The sequence below is a fragment of the Oncorhynchus tshawytscha genome, linkage group LG15 (genome assembly GCF_018296145.1).
Source record: "Oncorhynchus tshawytscha isolate Ot180627B linkage group LG15, Otsh_v2.0, whole genome shotgun sequence".
Taxonomy (NCBI): Eukaryota; Metazoa; Chordata; class Actinopteri; order Salmoniformes; family Salmonidae; genus Oncorhynchus; species Oncorhynchus tshawytscha.
The window spans coordinates 9,602,779-9,625,996 of record NC_056443.1 but is presented as its reverse complement, the minus strand read 5'-3'; the positions used below and the strand labels follow the sequence as shown (position 1 = coordinate 9,625,996).

The 23,218-nt window shown below is 43.1% G+C and overlaps 1 protein-coding gene across 6 annotated transcripts in view; it reads right to left on the bottom strand.

Moving 5' to 3' along the window:
- The window catches only part of LOC112215044 (dedicator of cytokinesis protein 4-like), a 143,209-nt gene that overhangs the window by 78,442 nt on the left and 41,549 nt on the right, over window positions 1-23,218 (bottom strand). For 4 of the 6 annotated variants that reach the window (XM_042298076.1, XM_042298080.1, XM_042298079.1 and 1 more), the window contains exons 3-12: window positions 21,815-21,855; window positions 21,459-21,514; window positions 20,888-21,008; window positions 20,342-20,490; window positions 19,802-19,886; window positions 9,222-9,373; window positions 1,859-1,940; window positions 1,651-1,711; window positions 1,315-1,447; window positions 750-838 (exon numbers count right to left, since the gene is read on the bottom strand). In XM_042298076.1, the coding sequence (XP_042154010.1) occupies window positions 750-838; window positions 1,315-1,447; window positions 1,651-1,711; window positions 1,859-1,940; window positions 9,222-9,373; window positions 19,802-19,886; window positions 20,342-20,490; window positions 20,888-21,008; window positions 21,459-21,514; window positions 21,815-21,855 (969 nt within the window). The remainder of the gene's footprint in view (window positions 1-749; window positions 839-1,314; window positions 1,448-1,650; window positions 1,712-1,858; window positions 1,941-9,221; window positions 9,374-19,801; window positions 19,887-20,341; window positions 20,491-20,887; window positions 21,009-21,458; window positions 21,515-21,814; window positions 21,856-23,218) is intronic. The other 2 variants (XM_042298078.1, XM_042298081.1) reach the window with 1 other exon arrangement.

The window sequence follows — 23,218 nt, the reverse complement described above, 5'->3', positions numbered from 1 at the left end:
GCTAAATGACTTTGTCAGTCATCGTAATTACTGTGTTGCTGCTGCTCCCTCCACTACCAGCTTATTCAAATCCCCGAGTTGTGACTGCACCTCATGCAATTACCGCTGGTCTTTTGAGGGGCTGAGGCTGAAATAGGAGCAGACTTGCAGATCTGTCTGTGAGATAGACTCTGTTGATGGAGATCCAAATCCTACAAACCTTCCCAGTGTTTTGTGGAGTGAATAGAGGCCAGTTAGCTACTAATCTTATTGTTGTAAACAAGCTATATAAGAATAAGGCGAGGTAGCTATTGAAATGAACCATTGACGACGCACAGACGCACGTACGCATGCACGCACAGACAAGTATACACACACACAATATATAATTTAGGCCTATTTGAGAAGAGATTCATACATGTCTTCAACCGTCTTCCATCCACTTTCTTTCCATCCGATTTGCAATTTCCTCTCACAGCCTAAACCTAATGTTCTCCTCCTATCCATCAACCTGTTGCTAGGGAGAACGGCAGACAGTCAGTTTCATATGGAGGGGATTGCTATTTATATCAGTTCAATGCATATTGAGCTGTGCCGAGCAGCGTGGTACAAACGCAGCTACAGTGGAACTGTACAGCAGAGAGCTAATCGGCTTCCCATTAAACTCCCATCCATCGCATCTCGTGTATTTTCAGTTCGGCAGAATTTCAGAGGTATAATATTTCCGCTAGTTGTGAGGTGAGAAATACAAAAGGGAGGTTGTTCCTTACCCGTGTTGGAACCTGATAGGTTGTATCTGGAGTTGACCTTTCTGATGATGTTCTCGTGGATTTGATACCACTCGCTTTCCGTGGTACATCTGGAACACGAAGGCAAAACGTGGTGTGTCATGCATGATTTGGGTCAACGAGATAACACTAGCCCAATAACATTCCTCAACTTTATAATATAAATCCAATGAAACACAGAGGTAGAGAAGCGTCAAAACTCTGGGCTAAGTACTATAGGACTATTGTCCACCCATTTCAGCCCCTATGTAGGTCAAACCATTACTAATAGTCCATAACGGCTTTTTCAATCATCCCTTGGGTATGTATCTAGAGTGCTGTAATAGTACCCGTGTGTGTGTGTGTGTCTGTGTGTTTGTCTGTGTGTGTGTCTGTGTGTGTGTGTGTGTAAGCTGGTCAACACTGTTGCCCCACAATCCGTCCACTGTGAAAGCTGAACGATGTATCTGCTACATTATTTCATTGTCTGTGAGAGGGTACTGAAGTGTATTGTGAGTTGTGGCTTCTGTGTACAAATGCACTTTCGATATGATGGAAGGTGACTCACGCGTAAACCTTCAGCAGGTGGTCGTCTTTAGAGTCTGCCGTGAGAAGGTCTGCGATACTGACCACAGCACAGCCAAAGGGCCGTCTGTACTGGATACTACACAGGTTCTTCTTCTCCCCAGCGCCCATCCGCCCTGCAACCAACACAACGACAACACAGTCAATGTCTGTACATCAGTGCCCTGTAGTTACTATATTAGAGAGTGTTACCACTTAACTATAATTACTGCAATACTGTAATACTATGTTATTACTGTGTTAGAGCTGTGTTCATTTTTATTTAAATGTATGCAATATAAATGTAGTGTTTGACTAATTAAGGGCACTGGGAACTTACCAATTCTCATAATGTGAACAACAATGTAGACGTCTTTTCTGAGATCGCTGCTCCCCAAATCCTGAAGAGAGAAAAACACATACATTTTTAATCAAAGGGTGATGGTAGTATCCTCAATACAATAACAGACAAAGCGTCATGTGCAGAACGACTACGACTTCTATACCCCCCAGGGTGCATAGAAGACACAGCGGAGTTCAGTACTCACCACAAAGAGGGTGCACTGTCTCTCTGTCTTCTCCGGCGACTTGGGCACTCCGTTCTTATTCAGTCTGACAAAGAACCTCTCACTGGAGGAGCAGAAAAGAGGAGAAAATAGGAAAGAAGAGGGGAAGAGAGGTTATTCATTGTCACGCCATAAATAAAATATATGTTGGTGATGACAGTAAACATGACAGAGGAGGGGAGTTGGCTAAACAACGAGCAAGCTACTAGATCACGTCTCCCACACGAGAGTAGTGTACTACAGCACAAGCAGATGTAGTGTCCTAGTAGTGTACTACAGTACAAGCAGATGTAGTGTACTAGAGTACAAGCAGATGTAGTGTATTAGTCTACAAGAGTACAACAAGAGGTAACCCAGAGGTAAGCTCCTCCGTATTCACAGAGAGAGAGCCCTGTGGCAAATAACGCTAGAAGAAGAAGAATTAATGCCATAGCACCATGACGAGATTGTACGCAACATATCCGGCAACACAGAAAAAAAATAATCTTCAATTCCATGTCCGAAGAAAATGATGCTACCTTTCTACCAGACTAGTTGAAATATTCATAGAATTTAGCGAATTCTTCAGGAGCGATTCTAACCCAGTTCTTGGACTCTCAACCAACGGAAAGGAAAATGACGGAGTGTAGATTAGAATGAACAAAGCAAAGCGCTTTGCAATAACATTGGGGATACACTGCAATGTCGGATGTCATTGTAATTTTGCAGTATGGCAAGGCGACGAAGGGGGAATTCATAAAAACATTATAGATCATGGAAGAAAAGCAGTGAAATGGCAAACATCGCAATATGCACCTACATATGAAGACCGTACTTGCTACAAAGTTACAGAAAGCTAAACCGCACACCAACCGAAACTGGATACATTGTAAACGCAGGTCCAATGAAGAAAAACTAAGCTAGCTAGCAATTGATTTGTTTATGCAGAGACATATTGTTGGGGAGAATAACCTAACGTGGTGAGTGATGAACATGAATTTCAGGACACAAGTGGCGCTATGCTGTCATATCCTCCCACATGAAATGTCTAGTTTGACCAGCTGTTTTCAGCAACGGATCTTTTTTAATCCGTCATATTGGAAGGTTTGCTAGCAACAAACTATTTAGCTAGCTGCTAGCCTAGTGTTTGATATGCAATGTGATCTCCTCGTAATGAACAGTGTTACGTGTCCTGACGAGAAGGCCCTTTGCCAGGCAAAATTGGGCATCATCAGCTCATTGTTATAGAAGTAACATACGCAAAATGCCGCTATTTAGCTTTAATTCTGACTGTGTTAGCCGTAACTAGTTAGCAAACAAGGAAGAAGAACATTGCCAGTGAGCATGGCAACAGAACATACAGAATGAACAACTGGGTTGCATCTCTAGCAACCAAAAGAGGAGAAAGTATGAATTGAAATATCAACTAAAAAATGTTATTTCTAGAAGTAAATGTCTGCTTTAACTTTGTTTTCTCTGGTAACTGTGGTATAAAAGGGATAAATCCCTCCGTCCTTCATTAAATAGTACCCGCAAAACACCAGTCTCAACATCAACAGTGAAGAGGTGACTCCGGGATCCTCTGTCCAGTGTCTGTGTTCTTTTGCCCGTCTTAATCTTTTCTTTTTATTGGCCAGTCTGAGATATGGCTTTTTCTTTGCAACTCTGCCTAGAAGGCCAGCATCCCGGAGTCACCATTTCACTCTTGACGTTGAGACTGGTGTTTTGCAGGTATTATTTAATGAAGCTGCCAGTTGAGGACTTGTGAGGTGTCTGTTTCTCAAACTAGACACTCTAATGTACTTGTCCTCTTGCTCATTTGTGCACCGGGGCCTCCCAATCCTCTTTCTATTCTGATAGAGACAGTTTGAGCTGTTCTGTGAAGGGAGTAGTACACAGCGTTGTACGAGATCTTCAGTTTCTTGGCAATTGCTCGCATGGAATAGCCTTCATTTCTCAGAAGAAAAATAGACTGATGAGTTTCAGAAGAAAGTTCTTTGTTTCTGGCCATTTTGAGCCTGTAATCAAACCCACAAATGCTGATGCTCCAGATACTCAACTAGTGTAAAGAAGGCCAGTTTTATTGCTTCTTTAATCAGAACAACAGTTTTCAGCTGCGCTAACATAATTGCAAAAGGGTTTTCTAATGATCAATTTAGCCTTTTAAAATTATAAACTTGGATTAGCTAACATAATGTGCCATTGGAACACAAGAGTGATGGTTGCTATAATGGGCCTCTGTACGCCTATGTAGATATTCCATAAAAATTCAGCCGTTTCCAGCTACAATAGTCATTTACAACATTAACAATGTCTACACTGTATTTCTGATCAATGTGATGTTATTTTAAATGGACAAAAACAAGGACATTTTTAAATGACCCCAAACTTTTGAACAGTAGTGTACATAGCATGCTTACTATACATATTGTGTATATATAAATGCCAAAAACATCTACAAAATGTGCATTTAACCAACTACAGCATAGCAGAACTGGCCTCAGATGCTCCCATGCTGAAAGGATAGGGAGGAGAGTGACTGTCAGACAGAGGACACACACACACACACACCATCCCCTGCCATACTTGTCCCATCCCGCTGCCAATGGCCAGCTAATCCTGTTAGGTGACTTTCACAGCCCTCAGATAAGCAGAGAAAGAGCCTTGTAATGCTGGGACAGAAAGCCAACTCCAACCTCGCTGCTACAGCTATAGCCTTACACGGGCCGTTAGCTAGCTAGCCTGTTAATTCAGCAATCCAACCAGGAGATTGACAGATTCCTATGCATTAAGCATGGGAGTCACACACACACGCACTCACACCCACCCGCTCCAATCTCTAATTAACACTACATTTTTGAAACCTCATCCTCCAATTACCAGCCGCTCCAGTGCATACAGATCCCTGAGCCCCACGACATACACACAGCTGCAAGGCTGCTGATCAGGTTGCTTCAGGCCACTAGCAGGTCCCTAGTGGGACCATATCACTGCCTATCAGCAGATTCATTTAAATATAATGAATGGCTTCTCTCCCTCCCTCTCTCTCTCTCCCGCTCATCACATAGTCCCTCTGCAGTGCTCGGAGCATTTATTTGTTTCTCCCCTGGTATCGATGATTGCATTAGGAAAGAGATCCAGACATGAGCGTGGGCCAGAATGACCTGGCTGGTGTGTGTTGAAGGCTAGGTAAATGAACCATGCTATACAGAGTCTCCAGGGGAAGAGGAGACGGGATATCCCTCCACAATGGACTGTCTGAATCAGTCTGAGGGACTACCGTATAGCCACACAATATGGCCCACACACTCACACTCACAGAGTGAAGCACTGCGGGAGAGTGTCTCATAGAGGACCCAGACCAGAAGCGGATTTAGGTATAGGCGACATGAGCTGCCGTTCATGGCGGCATCTAGCCGGGGGCGGCACGGGGTGCCCGTGCAAATTATTTGGGAATGGTGACATTTGCGCGATCGGTTTTCTATTGCTCATTTGCACGCCACATCAATGATATCACTTCACCGTGTGGGACTGTGGGTCAACTAACCTTGTCGGAGTGGGCGCCCTGATTCTAGTTTGTGAGCTAGTAAGGCTACTGCCTGGGAAGGTCTCCCACTCAGAAGTACAAGATGGGGAGGGGGGCGGGGTTAGGTTGACCTCAGGTCTCCCCACTGGAAGCCTGAGGTAGGGGGAGCGGGGGAATCTATCAAATAGCGCATCTCTAACTTTGTACAGTACTAATGCAATTAGTAAAATCAGTCACACTACAAAATGCTACCAAATAAACTCATAAATTCATTCATAATACTGTGAATATATAGTTTCACAGACATACTGTTGGATTTTTTTCTGGTTTGTGCCAAATTGTTAATAACATAAAACCAGTCTTCACACCACCAAGGTGAATTGGTTTAGTCTTGACTCTTGGTTGACAGTGTTGGGGGATGGGTAATGTATTGATGCTCAAGTGCCAAATCAACACATATTTGTTTCTATTTGTCTTTGTTATTTCTTTTTGATATTTATGAGTCTTACTTTTGTATATATTTTTATATTTATATAGTTTTAAAGGTTAGTGTCACGCCCTGACGCCCTGGCTTTTTATGTCTCTATTTTGGTTTGGTCAGGGTGTGATTTGGGTGGGCATTCTATGTTCCTTTTTCTATGTTTTTGTATTTCTTTGTTTTGGCCGTGTGTGGTTCTCAATCAGGGACAGCTGTCTATCGTTGTCTCTGACTGGGAACCATGCTTAGGTAGCTTTTTCCCACAGAGTTTTTGTGGGTAGTTATTTTCTGTTTAGTGTTTGCACCTTACAGGACTGTTTTGGTTTAATTTATTCTCTTGTTATTTTGTATTAGTGTTCAGTTCAATAATAAAACATGAACACTTACCACGCTGCGCTTTGGTCCGACTACTCTTCCTCATCCGACGACGAAAACCGTTACAGTTAGGATTATTCATTTGTGTTGTTCCAATGTCTGAATAAAAATGACCGTTAGTGCAGAATGGTGCTTTTTTTGTGTTGGCGGCGGGGGGGCTGATATGTGGGGGTGAGGGTTCCCAGGGAGCCATACAATCTAGAACCGCCACTGACCTAGACACATTGGAAGAAAATGTTGTAACCAATCACAAGCATACCAATCAACATCCAAGCTATCAGTGAATGTGTCCCCACTACACCATCTGTGACAGTTCTCATTAGACTGCTGTTGTTTTACTGGCTGCTCTAACAATAGATGATTGTGTAGACAGCAGCTAGTGCCCCATTTCCACTCATCCATCCATCCCTAGTCTTGTTAAAACTGACCAGAGCGTGGAAGAGGAGAGGGAACCCATTCGTTTCTATGACAGCAGAGAGAGAGGGGCTTGAGTGAATGTTGACAGAACTGCTCAGTAGAGAGAAAGAAAGAGAGAGAGCGGTGTCTGGATGGCTTGTCAGTGTCATCCACTCTTCAGAGTCGTGAATGTGTGTGTGTGTGTGTGTGTGTGCGCCTGCATCCATGCTAGGGTCATTAGATATAACACAGATGCCATGTCTGACTCTGAATGAGGGCTTCTGCTGAGCTGGTGGTGCTGGCATGGTTTCTCCTCGAGAAAGAGCAGGTCGGACCCCCATCTGGCTCCAGTCAAACCCCGAACCAACACAACAACCATAAGGACTAATTAACTGGCTGTCAGCCAGGTAGAGGGGGAAAAAAAGCCTTGGAAACAGCCATAAAAAAAAACAGAGCTCACGTCCCAAATGGCACCCTAATTCCCTTTATAGTGCACTACTTTTTGACCAGAGCCCAACGTCAAAAGTAGCGGGTGCCATTTGGGATGCGGCCAGATTCCCCTTCAAGACAACATAGGTGGCAGGAAGATGAACTCAGCGGGCACTCAGAGCTTCCAGACAATGGAGGAAGACAGCTGAAGACAGCTGAACAACCCCCCCCAGCCCACAGCCCCCAGCCAGAGAGAGAGAGAAAAAGAGAGAGGGAGAGAAAGTAATTAGTTAAGGCGAGATAAGATAAAGTGCTGCTTGCATAGAGAGAAACGAATTCATATAACGTGACAGTCGGCTGGGATAAGTTGGATGCGTCGTGTTTCTTATGTCTCTGGGCTAGAAAGATGCACAATTCCGTCAAGTCTATATCAAGGTAAGAATCACATAAATGATATAGTCTTTCAAACGATTCTGACTATGTTTTGCGGGGGGGTTACGTTTATATTTATTAAGCAACTGAGCGACAGCTATGATATACGTAGTGCTAAGCACTCTTACTTCTTAATGCATTTCAAACGGCATGGCATTACAATTAAGGACCAATTACCGGGCACAGGTGCTTAGTGGCAAGCTTTTTAAAAGAAAGAAAGAGCGCGCGAGAGAGAGAGAGCGAGCAAGACAGCGAGAGAGAGCTGGTTGGAGCGAAAATTAAGATAATACCGTTGAAGCTAATTATACACTCTGCGACAAAGTTGCTTGCTGGGAAAGTGAGAATTGCCTTCATTATCATGGACTTCAGAGCTGTGAGTTAGAGAGCCAAGAGAGCACACTTAAATAGGCCCCTTTTTAAAGTGAGTCCCACTGGCACTCTGTGCAGGTAGGTATTTTATTCAGAACCTGCTCTTATTCCCCTGTGCACACTCTCGACGTTCAGGCAGACAAAGCACGCCATCAACACAGCCTTGTGCAGAGAAGGTGAAAATATGTGTTCTCTCATGTGATATTAGTCACAGCAACACTCACAAGGGGAAGAAGTGTCGCAACTAACTATAGGATGAAAAGCTCCCGGGAGGATGAGACAACAGTGCAACATCCATTGACAGTTATCTGGACAACAGACTCTACAATGAATTCTGGGACATCAGTCTATCGATGCCTAATAATAACTGTGTATGAATAATGGTTGACTAGATACACTTGGCTTCTCGTCTCTGTTGCACATGCTGAAACATTCATCCCATCACCATCAGCCTAGTTTCTATCATGTTAGCCACCAGGGTACAGACGTCAGACACTGTTGTACAGAAAGAGGACGCTTGAGCCTCTATTCTCACACTTCCCTTTCTTTTTCTGATGAATGGATTCATTTGCGAGTTGAAATGGAATTTCCTCCCTTTGACTCACTCAACTCTTCATAGGAAACAGTGACGTTAATTCACACAACATTCTCACCAACGGGCCACTGTGTGTGTGTGTGTGTGTGTGGGCAGGCGCGTGCGCGTGGATCTATCCAAGTGCGTGTGTGTGGTGTTCCTTCACACGTAAGCACCCGTGTGCCTCCCTCATAACTACTACCACCAGCAACGGCCAACCGCAAACAAACCCTGTGACGTGGCTTGGAGACAGACTTGTGTTTACAGTCAGATGAAAGGAACACGGTCTTACCCACTTCAACCATGCCACCAGCTCACTGTGACGCAGCATTACAGTCCGATAGGATTGGCTACAAGTGTGGTAGCCTCAACGGAGGCCAAGGGAAAAAACACAACCGATAGACTGGTTGCTAGACGCCGGAACTGGTTCAAAATGGAATTCCATTGTTAGTTGCAAAGACCCCCAACACAAGGTCAGAGGTCAGTCAATCCTGTTCCCTTCAAAACAACATCATGAGACCCTACTTACCCTACCCACTTAAATATATAATGCAATGCAATAAAACACAACACAAAATGTGTTCATCCCTTTGAATTTGATTTGGGGCAGCCGCCAGCAGATGCAAGGCACACATACTACAATTTACACGTTGAGCGCACACTTCAAAGTCAACAACATATCCATAGTAGCACATCACTGAGAACGCATGCCAATACAGTGTTTGGTTCTAAGTTGTATACCCGTGTTAGTATCAGGACATACAGTCACAGAGGTTGCACCGTTTACCTGAGTGGCCTGTTCTCCCTGCCGTCGTAGATGTGGAAGAACACCTCCAGCTCCTCTCCCAGGTTGGAGCTCATCAGGCTCTTCATGTGGACGAAGAGGTGGTGCGTGCTGGCCGGCACCGGAGTCTCCTTCTTACGGTGACGGTGCTCCATCTGTGGTGTGGGCAAACAGGATCAGAGATCATCTGGACGGCGCAAAAACACCAGTCTAGTCTGGTGGCGCGTTATGGTCAAAAGGGTCGGAAATGTCATAACCCTGATGGTCATCAGCCGGCGGAAACACGGGTCTCCTGGTTGTTTATTATCGGAACTAGGGATGTCAGGAAGACAGTAGGCTAGCGCTCTGCAATGTGTGCACACAGGATTAGACATGTCAAAACCCTGATGGTCATCAGCCAGTTCAAACACAGGTCTTTTATTATAGCATCTAGACACAGCCTTATCGTTGGTTCTGAGTGCAGAGATTATCCTGTGAACACAATTGAATCACTTTCCCTTTTTCAATGAACTGATTTATTCGGCATTGACCTTCATAAAGAAAAATGTAATGATCTAATTTGACTTGAATTAAATACTTCAAAGTGGACCTACAGTAGCTCTGTGAAAATAAATGGCAGCATTGGCTTTTTAAGCTGTTCTTTCTACTCTGGCGTTTGCCTTTCATCTCAGTTGAGGAAAGCGCTTTATAACTGGTTGAGTAGAGCAGGTAAAGAGAACGAGGTAATTTCAGATTTATGCTGCATTTTCACCCTTTCGCTCCAAATCCCATTAAAGGGGCAATCAGCAGTTGAAACATCCATTGATTCCCATTGATTCTTCAAGAATATAACTTACAAATGCCTCAGGAGCTTAGTTTAACTGTCACACCCCATCAGAACACTTATTTTACTCCAATGTTTGTGAACATCCATAGATCATTTCTCCCGACCCATCCATCAACTTTTTACCAAAACAGTGGCGGGGAAAATGCTTTTTTATTGTTTCAACTGCTGAATGGCCCTTTAAGTCAAGCTGTGGAAAAGCTATGCATATTATTTTCCCAAAAACGTGTTACGTATTCCATTTAATTCCAGAGGCTGCACGTTCACAGCACGCTTCCTTAATAGTCGCCCAAATCTAATTTGTTTCAGTTAATATGCTGCCCTCTTTGTAGAAATAACACACACACAACACATGAGGAAATACACACACACACACACACACATGAGGAAATACACACACACACACACAACACATGCCATTTACACCTTTATAGGAAGGATGTCACAACGCAGAGTGCTTCAAAGGAATTATATTTCTTTCATTTGCGCACACACACACACACACACACACACACACACACACACACACAATCAGCCATGTCAAACTGGGATAGAAGGAACAGTAGCACAATGTACCCACAGCATCAAGCCTTATCCGCTCTTAAGCACTGGATAATAATGTATTAAATCAACCAGATCTACAGTATATCTCTACATTATTATCTGACACAGCAGTGTAGGACTGTAAAGGCGTCCGCATGCTTCCCAGCCGAAACAGTTTGGAAGAGTTTGTGTATAGATTATCACGACATTTTGTGACGTTTCGGTTTGTTTTGGACTTTGGTATGTATTTTTTCGGTTCGGGCACACAACATGTTTTCTTGAGGCAAGCTGAAGTCGGTTGCCAAAGTCTACGCCCCTTCGTCGGTGATTGGTCAACCGTAGGCATTCTTCAGTAAAGTCTTTGATGTCATTCAACGAGAGTCGACTAGCTTTCATTAACATTTTCTTATTTAGAAATACTGCACCAAACATCTTAGTTAGATGTAAAATTGCTCGAACTAAGACCTCAGCAAAAACCATAAAATTACTGACAGATTCCTTGAGTTGCCTTCTGACTATTTTGAGGAAGTGTATACCGTCTACGGTATCTCAAAATGGACAAAGAGAACTCTTCACGCTTTTTTCTTGTTTTTCAAGCGAATGTCTGTTCAGGGAGTATGCCAGCACACTCGTTCGGTTCACCCGCCAGCCGAACTGAAGCATGCTGACGCCTTAATACAAATTATTCACAGTTCGCTGCACAAGTTTGCATAAACTGAGGACAGAAAAAGAATGAACTCTCATCTTCCTTAGTAATTGTCTCTGTGTTGGTGCCCAGTACAAGGACAAAAGAAGGACTGGTGGCAAACAGCTAGGACCCAGTCCAAGTCTTCCTTGCACTCTTGCATGCACCCATTCACTCACTCACTCACTCACCCACCCACCCACCCACCCACTCACTCACTCACCCACTCACTCCACCAGATGGTTGCTATTGTCCCTGCCGAAGCCTGCCCTGCATTCATCTTCACTTTTCTTTCAGCGATAAGGACTAAGAGGCGGAGCAGAGGAAGATGCTGGGACGGAGGAGGAGGAGAAGAGAGGCGTGGAGAGGGGGCACAAGCAGGCATCGAGACGTTATGTTTTCTGCGGCTCACGTAACAGGGTTAATGTCCCAGTTCGATTTCATCTGGAATGAATAGGCTTATGTGACAACTGATAGAGTTTCATGAGCAGCTTTCTTCTCTGTCTCAACTACACAGTACGTTAAGCAACCGCGGGAAGGCAATGCATTGCGTGACTGTTTCTGCCTCACTTAATACGGGAGGGGAACTGGTGTAGTGTGGTATTGTAACTCAACCGTTCAAAACGTTCAAGTATTGTTCATAATATATGTAACAATCAAACCATTGAGCAGATGCTTTTATCCAAAGTGACCTACGGTCGTGCACACAGTTTTTACATGTGGGTGGTTTTTGGTAATCGAACTCACGAACCAGCTGCTACAGGGGACCAGGTTCACCATTTAATATTTTCTAGCAAGTAGCGTGAAACAGAAACAAGTATTGTAACAGTCTAAATGTCCCTGGGCTTTAGAGAGAGAGTTAAATACAGCCTACTGAGATCACATAATAATCAAGGCTACAGTACATAAGGATCCTTCCATTATGCCTTTATCACATGAAACATGCGGCAAAGGACAATCTGAAAATAAAGTATCCTGCACCAGTACGGTTCGGGTCGGCACAATAGCGTGACACTGGTTACTCTCTCCATGTATGCTAGTGCTAATTGGAGACGGTATGTTGACCTAGGTAAACCTGAACTATCCCATCGCCACTGTTCAGTATGACAGTGTAGTGAGCCCTACTGTCCCTGCTCTGCTCTGGGCTCTCTGACCTACAAACTCAGTGGTCCTAAACACACATCTGAAATACCGGTAGCGAGGTTGGCACAATATAGTGGAATAAATGGTGCTTTTAATCACCAAGATCGGATCACAATAAAGTAATAATATATATGAATGTACCATTTAGCAGACGCTTTAAATCCAAAGTGTCTTACAGTCATGCGGGCATACATTTTACGTACGGGTGGTCCTTGGGAATCGAACCAAGCGCCATGCTCCACCAAGTATTCTTGAAGAAATCATCGAACCGAACACTCACGCTCTGATGCAAATCATTTGTGTTTTGTTGGACAAGTGCACCTTAGTTTCTTTCTCTAACACTCACTGTAAAAAGAGGAACGGCACTGTTGTTCATCTGAAGTGCCTTTTTCTGAGTGGTATGATCCAAAATTAAGCTTTGGTTCGTTCACCGTATTCTATTACGTTTGTGTCTGAACTCAAATTAATAATTGGACAGATCAATATCAGTTTTTGAGTTGGATGAAAGCTTCTAAATTGCTTTCAACACCTCAAGCGCTTTGCTTAGCGGTGGGAGAAATGTAGCAGCAGCAGCCTATCAGAAGAGCTGGAGGTGTGGCCTATTGGGGGTGTGACTTTGTTTGTTCTTTTGGCCACCCGTGAGCGTGAATGTCATTCCAGGTAATATGTTCTTCTTTTATGATTATATGTTCACTGCCAGCACTGAATCATAAAGAAATTGGAGGATATTTGAAGGAAATCTGATCAAAGTATGAAAAATGACTGTTGCTTCTACATTGATAAAATGTGATCATAAAGTTACTGGCCCCCTCCTGTTGATTCATTATTAAGGGGACAAGGTGAGCATTTTTTAAATGTAACCTTTATTTAACTAGGCAAGTCAGTTAAGAACAAAATCGTATTTATAATGACTGCCTACCCTGGGCCAATTGTGAACTGCCCTATGGGACTCCCAATCACAGCCAGATGTGATGCAGCCTGGATTTGAACCAGGTACTGCAGTGCTACCTCTTACACTGAGATGCAGTGTCTTATACCACTGCACCACTCGGGAGCCCATTTTAATTCTCCACTGGTAACATGATATATTCTCTTACCTAAGGCATGTTTGCAGATGGGCATGGTTTATATAGTTAGATAGCTACTCTACTGGTGCCAAATGTTTACTGTAGGGTGTTAGCAAATATAATGAAAAGTTTACCCTATTTACCTATGGCAAATATACTTATATGTTTCCCATTTTATCTGTGTCTGGTGTTAGCTAGATACTGGCTAACTAGGTCTTCAGTTAGCATGGAACAAAAGGTGGGGGGAAGGGTCGTTCAAAACTCTGACAGTTGTCAAGTCAACACATCCGTCAGTGCTGCTGAGAAACGCAGCACAAAGGACATGCCAAATGGGAGAAGTAAATATATATATATATATTGTTGATGCAATTTCAATGTCGCTTGAGTTGTTTTGTGCATCACCAATTTAGCTTGAGGGGATTTTTACTGCAACACTGCATCCTAGTTGCTTGGCATAGGCGTTTCAAAGAGCTGTCACTCAAGGTGAGCTCATGAATATAAGCTCCTCCTGGTAGTTAGCCATGAGAGGAAAAAGTACTTTTCAGAATGACTGTACAGGATTTTGAAATAATATCTGCGTAAGTAATGTGATATTAAAGAGCTGGTCACCATTTGGTTACAATATTGTAACCAGTTAATGTGAAAGTCTTAGGTAAAGAAAGGGTTTGCAGTCTTTATTTCATGTTATGCAAACAACTTAATATTTTGAAATGTACAGGAAATGTATTTAATTCCTTGTAACCTAATTGAAGAAATGTGGATAGGTAAAAATAAAAAATGTACTTGGTACAAAATGGGTTATATATATATATATATATATAAAAAAATATATATATATATAAAAAAATATATATATATTTATATTTATATTTACATATATAAATAAATAAATAAACAAATAAATAAATAAAATAAATAAATAAATATATATACACACACACACACATACACACACACACACATACATACATACATACATACATACATACACAAACTACCGTTCAAAAGTTTGGGGTCAGTTAGAAATGTCCTTGTTTTTGAAAGAAAAACACATTTTTTGTCCATTAAAGTAACACCACATTGATCAGAAATACAGTGTAGACTTTGTTAATGTTGTAAATGACTATTGTAGCTGGAAACTGATTATTTTTTGTGGAACATCTACATAGGCGTACAGAGGCCCATTATCAGAAATCATAACTCCTGTGTTCCAATGATACGTTGTGTTAACTAATCCAAATTTATCATTAGAAAACCCTTTTGCAATGATGTTAGCACAGCTGAAAACTGTTATTCTGATTAAAGAAACAATAAAACTGGCCTTCTTTAGACCAGTTGAGTATCTGGAGCATCAGAATTTGTGTGTTCAATTACAGGCTCAAAATGGCTAGAAACAGAACTTTCTTCTGAAACTCATCAGTCTATTCTTGTTCTGAGGAATTCCACGCGAGAAATTGCAAAGAAACTGAAGATCTCGTACAACGCTGTGTACTACTCCCTTCACAGAACAGCGCAAACTGTCTCTAACAGAATAGAAAGAGGATTGGGAGGCCCCGGTGAACAACTGAGCAAGAGGATAAGTAAATTGGAGTGTAGTTTGAGAAACAGATGCCTCAGAAGTCCTCAACTGGCAGCTTCACTAAATAGTACCCACAAAACACCAGTCTCAACATCAAGAGTGAAGAGGCGACTTATAGTTATTTATTAGGTTTAACAAAAGGATAAAAGTAAGTTTAATGTTGACAGAAATCGGTTGCAACTTTACATATAGGTTTGTTAATAATAATATATAACAGTTTACACTGAACCATATATTTGGCTTGTCACCTAAAACCCTCACAAACTTTTACAGATGCAAAATTGAGAGCATCCTGTCGGGCTGTATCACTGCGTGGTACAGCAACTACACCGCCCACAACCGCAGTACTCTCCAGACGGTGGTCTGCACAACGCATCACCGGGGGCAAACTATCTGCCATCCAGGACACCTACAGCAACCAATGTCACAGGAAGGCCAAAAAGGACAACAAATCCCCAAGCCACTGCCTTTTCACCCCGCTATCATCCAGAAGGCGAGGTTAGTATAGGTGCATCAAAGCAGAGGCCCGAGAGACTGAAAAACAGCTTCTATCTCAAGGCCATCAGACTGTTGAATAGCCATCACTAGCAGAGAGAGGCTGCTGCCTACATACAGACTTGAAATCATTGGCCACTTTAATAAATGGAACACTAATCACTTTAACAATGACACTTTAATAATGTTTACATATCTTGCATTACTCATCTCATATGTATATACTGTATTCTATAACATCTATTGTATCTTAGTCTATGCCACTCCACATATTTATATATTCTTAATTCCATTCCTTTGCTTAGATTTGTGTGTATTAGGCATTTGTTGTGAAATTGTTATATATTACTTGTTAGCTATTGCTGCACTGTTGGAACTAGAAGCACAAGCATTTCGCTACACCCGCAATAACATCTGCTAAACATGTGCATGTGACAAATACAATTTGATTTGATTTGAACAAATTATGTTTGTTTGTGGCTGTCATGTAATTTTGTCTGCCGGTTATTGTCACGCAAAACACTGCCGTTCTCACGGTAATTGGCCGTTAATTAACATAAACACGATCATAAGCATCTCCAGGCATCCACACACACACACACAAGCTGCTGATGCGTGCGCCCTTTGGATCATCTACAGTAAAAACATATATAATAAATCAATTGAATATACACCATCACAATACATCCATTATTTATTTTAGGCAGGTCTAGAGAAACATTATGACATGAAGAAAGTGAATTTAGAAGATTGGAATATGTTGGCCTACTGTTTGTTATCTGACAATGCTTCGTGCCATAGGCTGTAGGCTTGTTCATTTAGCTGACAAGACAAGCGTATAAGTCCCATGCCATTATTTTATATTATATGATTTTATAGTAAGAAGATTATAATTGAACTTAGCTGAGTAACATAGAAATGATATTTTTCCCATTCCGGAGTTAGAGTGCACATACGAAGTAGCTATGTTGAGTGGTAAAGGTGAATTTGAAACAGGTCCTATATGCTAGATTTAGAGGTGCTTGACAACTTTAATTGTGAATGATACCAACCTTAGAGTTCCTTAGAAATCAAAAGATGTATGGGCTGCATGATACGACTATAGACTGTTGACGATTTGAGAAAGTCACATAAACATCTTGCACTCTGTTCCTTACCTCAGACCACACATTATTCTCTCCAGCTCTAATCAAGAGATCATTATTTCACCCATCAGACTATTCTCAATTTAATATTGTCTTTATTAATATGTCAAATTTGTTTAGATTTAGATATGGCCCGTTATCATATGGGCAGGAAAAGAGGGAAAAGACCATATGCACTCGAATAGCGAATGGAGGCCACTTTCCCGCTGGTTCGTCCCATGTATACCATGGCCTCTCCAACCCTGTTCCTGCAGCTACCCAGTGCTTAATTTGGGAAATCAAGTGAAATCTGTTCAGGAACATCAATAGTAAAATGTTTTCCCAACGAAACATACAAAAAATGAACAAAAGTATGTGGATACCTGCTCATCATTCCATTCAGCAAGTTGAGCAGTGATGTTGGGCAATTAGGCCTGGCTTGCAGTCGGCGTTCCAATTCATCCCAAAGGTGTTCCCAACAAAACAGGTCAGGGTTGAGGTCAGGGCTCTATGCAGGCCAGTTAAGTTTTTACACACCAAGCTCATTTCTGTATGGGCCTTGCTTTGTGCACGGGGGCTTTGTCATGCTGAAACAGGAAAGGGCCTTCCCCAAACTGTTGCCACAAAGTTGGAAGTACAGAATCATCTAGAATGTCATTGTCGGCATTAAGATTTCCCTTCCCTGGAACTAAGGAGCCTAAACCATGGAAAAGGGCCCCAGACCATAATTCCTCCTCCACCAAACTTTACATTTGGCAGGTAGCATCTCCTGGCATCTGCCAAAACCAGATTAGTCCATCGGACTGTCAGAGAACGTGTTTCCACTGCTCCAGAGTCCAAGCTTTACACCACTCTAGCGTCGGCTTGGCGTTGCGCATGGTGATCTAAAGCTTGTGTGCAGCTGCTCGGCCATGGTTCTTGTGCTGACGTTGTTTCCAGAGGCAGGTTGGAACTCGGTAGTGAGTGTTGCAACCGAGGCCACACGATTTTTATGCGCTACTTGCTTCAGCACTCGGCTGTACCGTTCTGTGAGCTTGTGTGGCCTACCAAATTGTGGCTAAGCCGTTGTTGCTCCTAGATGTTTCAACTTCACAATAACACAGAGGCAGCTCTAGCAGGTCAGAAATGTTACAAACTTACTTATTGGAAAGGTGGCGTCCTATGACGGTGCAATGTTGAACGTCACTGAGCTCTACAGTAATATTTGTCTATGGAGATTGCATGGCTGTGTGCTCGATTTGGCTGAAATAGCCAAATCCACTCATTTGAATGGGTGTCCACATACTTTTGTATTTCATTAAACTGTTGACAGCTCCTCTCTCTGGGCGCTGAAGAAAGGAGAGAGGGGAGGAGATGGAAACGCGGTGGTGAGATATTCTGTAGCTTAAGGTAATGCATTAGCCTATTCATTATGAAAATATAAAAAGCGCCCTATTACTAGGCTATTCAAACTCAAATACAAATTCAATATAATGTAGGGTATCTCTGAAATTATGTACCAAATATATCTTAAATCTGTTTTTTTTTTTTGGGGGGGGGGGTGGACTCATATATAGGCCTTACGCATAAGCTCTAATACGCATATGGATGTTTTGAATGAATCATCACCATAGAAAGAACTTTCCATTTCGTTGTGCTAGGCTTTGAAACAACATCCACAATGACCATATTTTACACTCAGTTTTAACCTGCTGTTGAACATCTTTCTTCAAATTGATCATCACAGTGAGGTGAGTTGTAAAAGCACGATACTGTTTTCATGTATTTTGATGTGATTTTTGCATTGATGTCAGAGTGGTTAGAGGGACAATAGAGTCCTGAGTACCCGGCCATTAGCGACCTGATGATCATTATAGAGTTGGGTGCTACTAACACATGTCCAGAGTGCATAAGAGGTGATTACCGAGACACAACGGTCACATAGAATTTGACTGCAGTCCTGACTCATGTCTGCCGGTGTCGCGGTAATGCAGTCACCGCAACAGCCCTATCTGCAACTTAATAAAGCCACACAATGCGGAGGGACACAAATAACGATCTGCCTTTGTCACCAAACAAATGAAACGGGTTCTCTGCTGCTGTTGTGATGATGATGGTGATGTTATTATTGTTTTGCGTCCATGACGACAACAGTAATTGTTTAGTTCTTCCCCCTTTGTATCTTCCGTCTCAGTTACTAAGGAATTACTGTAATGTTCCACATCCTACACGCTGTAATGGAGATGCATTAGGCTTTTATTTCTCTCATCCCCCCCACTCCCCTCTTTCTCATCCCCATGTACCTTCTTTGTTTATCAAAAAAGGATTAAGTGCCTCAATTACATTGTGTGGGAAAAGAAAAGCCATCTCACATCAGGATAGGAGCATCAGGCAGGGGTGTGTGGTTGCTATGGTTACGGGGTGGGAGACAGAAGTGGGGTGGGGCTGTGCAGGAAAGCGCTGCCTGGGGAGGAAGAGTGAGGAAGGGAAAGGCGAAGGGAGACTCATGTGCCTTTATTCAGCCTTAAAGAGTAAAAGACACACCTGAATCGCAGAAAGAATACTGCCACGCACTCAGCAGTCACAAGGGCTATGTGGCTAATGCTAGAGAAAGGTATAGTAGGACAGTGGATTGGTGAGGATAGTGATGGGTTCTGACTTCTAAACTTGAAAATATGAAGTATCCTCATTCATGTCACTGAGGGAGGGGAATGTGTAACGTTTTTACATTCTGTCAGAATATGTTATTGTTAGACATCAGGGATCCTACGGGAAGGAGAATGGCCGCAGTCAGGTACAAGTCAACATGACAGCCGTGAGAAGTGAGGAATTTGGGCAGAGGTCAGGTCAGACGAAGTGAGGAAAAACAGATATCACTAAAGTTTTGTCGAGCAACAGAGTTGTATTGGATGTTTAGATGTGTAAAGGAGACTCAGCAGAGGAGGAAAGGTTAAATACCTGTGCTGGTGGAAACATGTCTGTCAGTTCAGCTGTCTGGGCCTTTGGGTGAATAAACTTTGGTTTGAGCTTTACTAATCGTCCGTGAGTTTTTACTCGGTTCATTTAAAACCTAACAATGGGAAATACAGAGTAACAACAGAACAGTGTTCAGACAATTGTTCCTGGTATTGGGCATATAACTCACCAGTTTGAAGAGTTCTGTGACGCTGATCTCATCTGGGTCCACCATACTGAACTCCCTGCGGGGTACCAGGTCCAAACTCAGTTGTCTGGAACACACACACACACACACAGGACAGTGCATCAAACCATTCAGAAAGGACACACTTGACAGAACTGCAAGTCTGCTATGTCTCACAAGGACATAGAGGCGTAGATGGGTACCCACACACACGCTCTCCAATCTCCCAGGGATAGATTAGATAAGTCTTTCAAAGCATGGGATGGTATAAGACAAGGAGAGGCAGGAGGAGCCATCTGTCGTTTGTGTCGTTTTATCCCTTATGCCCGGGAGATAGAGGCACAGTGGAAAGTGTTTGTGTGTGTCTGTTTGATACAAAATGAAAAGTGTGTGTGTGTCTGTTTGAACGTGTGGTGTGTCTGTTTGAAGGGGAACGGAAACCGATTGAGCACAGCATGTGCCTGGGGAGGGAGTGTGACATTCAAAGACAGAGGGACTGGGGGACTGGGGAGGCAGGAATGTTTCTCTCTCTCCACTACTCACTCGTTTCCCCAGTCCAACCTGGCAGTGATGTGCTGTTTGACGTCTTTCATGCGGTCGTTGGTGAGGTGACCAACCAGAACCTGTCTCCTCAGGTCCAGGATCTCATTCATCACGTGCCACAACCGATGGAACAGATCCCCCTCATTCTTCTACAGAGAGAGAGCAAGAGAGAGAGAGCAAGAGAGAGAGAGAGAGAGCAAGAGCGAGAGCGAGAGATTTCAGAGTAAAAAAATTGGGTCCAGAAAGTCAGCCTTCAATAAAAAAAAATCACAAATAAATGCTTTCTGTCTAACATGCACATATAGTTATTAGGGACACAAACACAAGCAAGATTAGTAATTAATAAGCAGAAAAAAAGCTTCCACTGTTTGCTGCAGGGGAAACACATTGCCCAGTAGTTGAAAGGTATTCCCAGGTCTATTCTCCTCTCTGCAGGTGTGTGGTACACACAGGGACATGCACATACATGCGTGCGTGCGTGTTTGCATGCATGTGTTTATGTGTAAATTCATGCAAGTCTGTGCGAATTCCTGCATGCATTCCTACATGTGTGTGTTGAACAGTCTTTACCACGTAGAGCCGTTTCCACATGGCCCCCCAGTCTCTCAGGGTGGTTGTCATCTCAGTGATAACAGAGTCCTCTGTTGGGATGACAGTCTCAAACTGCCTGTGGGTCAGAGAGAGAGAAAGAGAAAAGGACATCAAATTACAACAGTATTACACCCCCCTCCTACACACACACACACACAGATAATAATGCAGTGTCATTATGAGAGGCTGGTAGAAGAAGCACTCAACCTCTGTTCTGTTAATATGACGTTAATCTAATCTTTATCTAACGTTTTCTTTCCACAGAAATTACACAAACTTCCCTCACCTTCCAGACTGGCTGATCTAATAAGGCTGTTTGCCTTCTCAGAAACACACACACACTGAAACAGACACACACACTGAAACAGACACACACACTGAAACAGACACACACACTGAAACAGACACACACTGAAACAGACACACACACATGCACACACACACACACACACTGAAACAGACACACACACACGCGCACACACACACACACACGGAAACAGACACACACAATGCACTCATTACTTACCCTTTGTTCTTGATATGGGCGTTCTTCAAGTGAATGTAAGTGCATGGGAAAATACCCTGAGGGGAGAGAATAAACAAGCTAATGAATGGGGAATGTCATTCTAACTGTATCATTAAACTGCACTACCATTAACACATTCGGTTAGCGAGTGTAAATGATGCATATAATCAATACAAATTAAATGTGTGTATGTGTGTGTGTGCATGTGTCAACATGACATTATTAAACTATGAGCCTCTCCATATTGACCTGCTTGCTGCACAGCCCTCAGAACCAAGCAGAGAGCTGATATTTCTGAATCTGAAAAGAGCAGCTGCACTGACAGCCTCAATAACACACAAAAGAGTCTCACCCACCTTGGCATTTGGATTCTTATGGACGAACCCTCTGTACCAGCCTGAGGAGACAACAACAAAAAAAATCACATTTTCATTGTGTCACCGTGACTTTCAGATCCGCTATCTTTCCTTCTATCAAATTGTGTGTGTGTGTCCACTGAACTAATAGATAGCAGCCCTATTATGATTCTGTAGATTGGCTCTTCTGCGCTCTCAGTTAAAATGTCAACCACCAAATAATCAATTTCATTCCATCTCTACAGCATCTGATATGGGGGTGGAGAGTAGGAGAGAAAAACCTGTCTGGTTAAGTAATGTCTGCCTATCACTGCCAAACAAATGACTGGGGTTGTGTCTCAAATGGCACCCTAGTCCCTATAGTGCACTACTTTAGCCCTATGGGCTATAGGTTGCCATTTGGGACAGAGGCCCCGGGTTACTGAAGCATCGCCACTTCAGCTCCGACCACACCAGTCGTAGAGCTGCCGAGCTGTAAAACAAAACGCCCAGCTGGAACACTTCATCACGGGAGGCCGTATCTGTCACTGCACTGTTTACTGCAGCCTACCAGGTACGGTGTTACAGTATTTGTTGTGGCCACCGGCCAGGCTGGTGAGCCAGGCGGTGTCAGTCGCACCAAGGACTGTAAGTAGCACCGGGGAGTGTAAGTAGCACCGGGGAGTGTAAGTAGCACTAGGGACTGTAAGTAGCACCGGGGACTGTAAGTAGAACCGGGGACTGTAAGTAGCACCAGGGACTGTAAGTAGCACCGGGGGGTGTCAGTAGCACCAGGGACTGTAAGTAGCACCGGGGGGTGTCAGTAGCACCAGGGACTGTAAGTAGCACCGGGGGGTGTCAGTAGCACCAGGGACTGTAAGTAGCACTGGGGAGTGTCAGTAGCACCAGGGACTGTAAGTAGTACCAGGGAGTGTCAGTAGTACTAGTAACCTAAGGTCATAATGTGCTCCTTGGTCCAACACCTGTCTGTGACATTGCTAGAGGTGAGAGTGTTAGAGACAAGGTGAGAATGAGCCTCACTGCTGCCACTGACTTGTAGTCTTGCCTCCTGAAGGACCTCGGCTAGGCATTTTCTTTAGAACTCTTTCTAGTTTTTGATTGGCCAGAGTGTCAGAGAAGAAGCGGTCATATGTTACCTATCCCCTACAGTAGCAACTTGATGACACTGCACTGGCAGAAGCCCTTTTTATAGTAACTTATCTCCTCTCTAGTACAGAATAGATACCCTGTCTTACCCTGTCTTGCCTTCACCCTGTCTTGCCTTTGAGTTGTGTGGAATGGTACATATTTTATTTCTTCCCTTCATCCAAACCGAACACATACACTACATGACCAAAGGTATGTGGACACCTGCTCGTCAAACATCTCATTCCAAACTCTTGGGCATTAATATGGAGTTGGTCC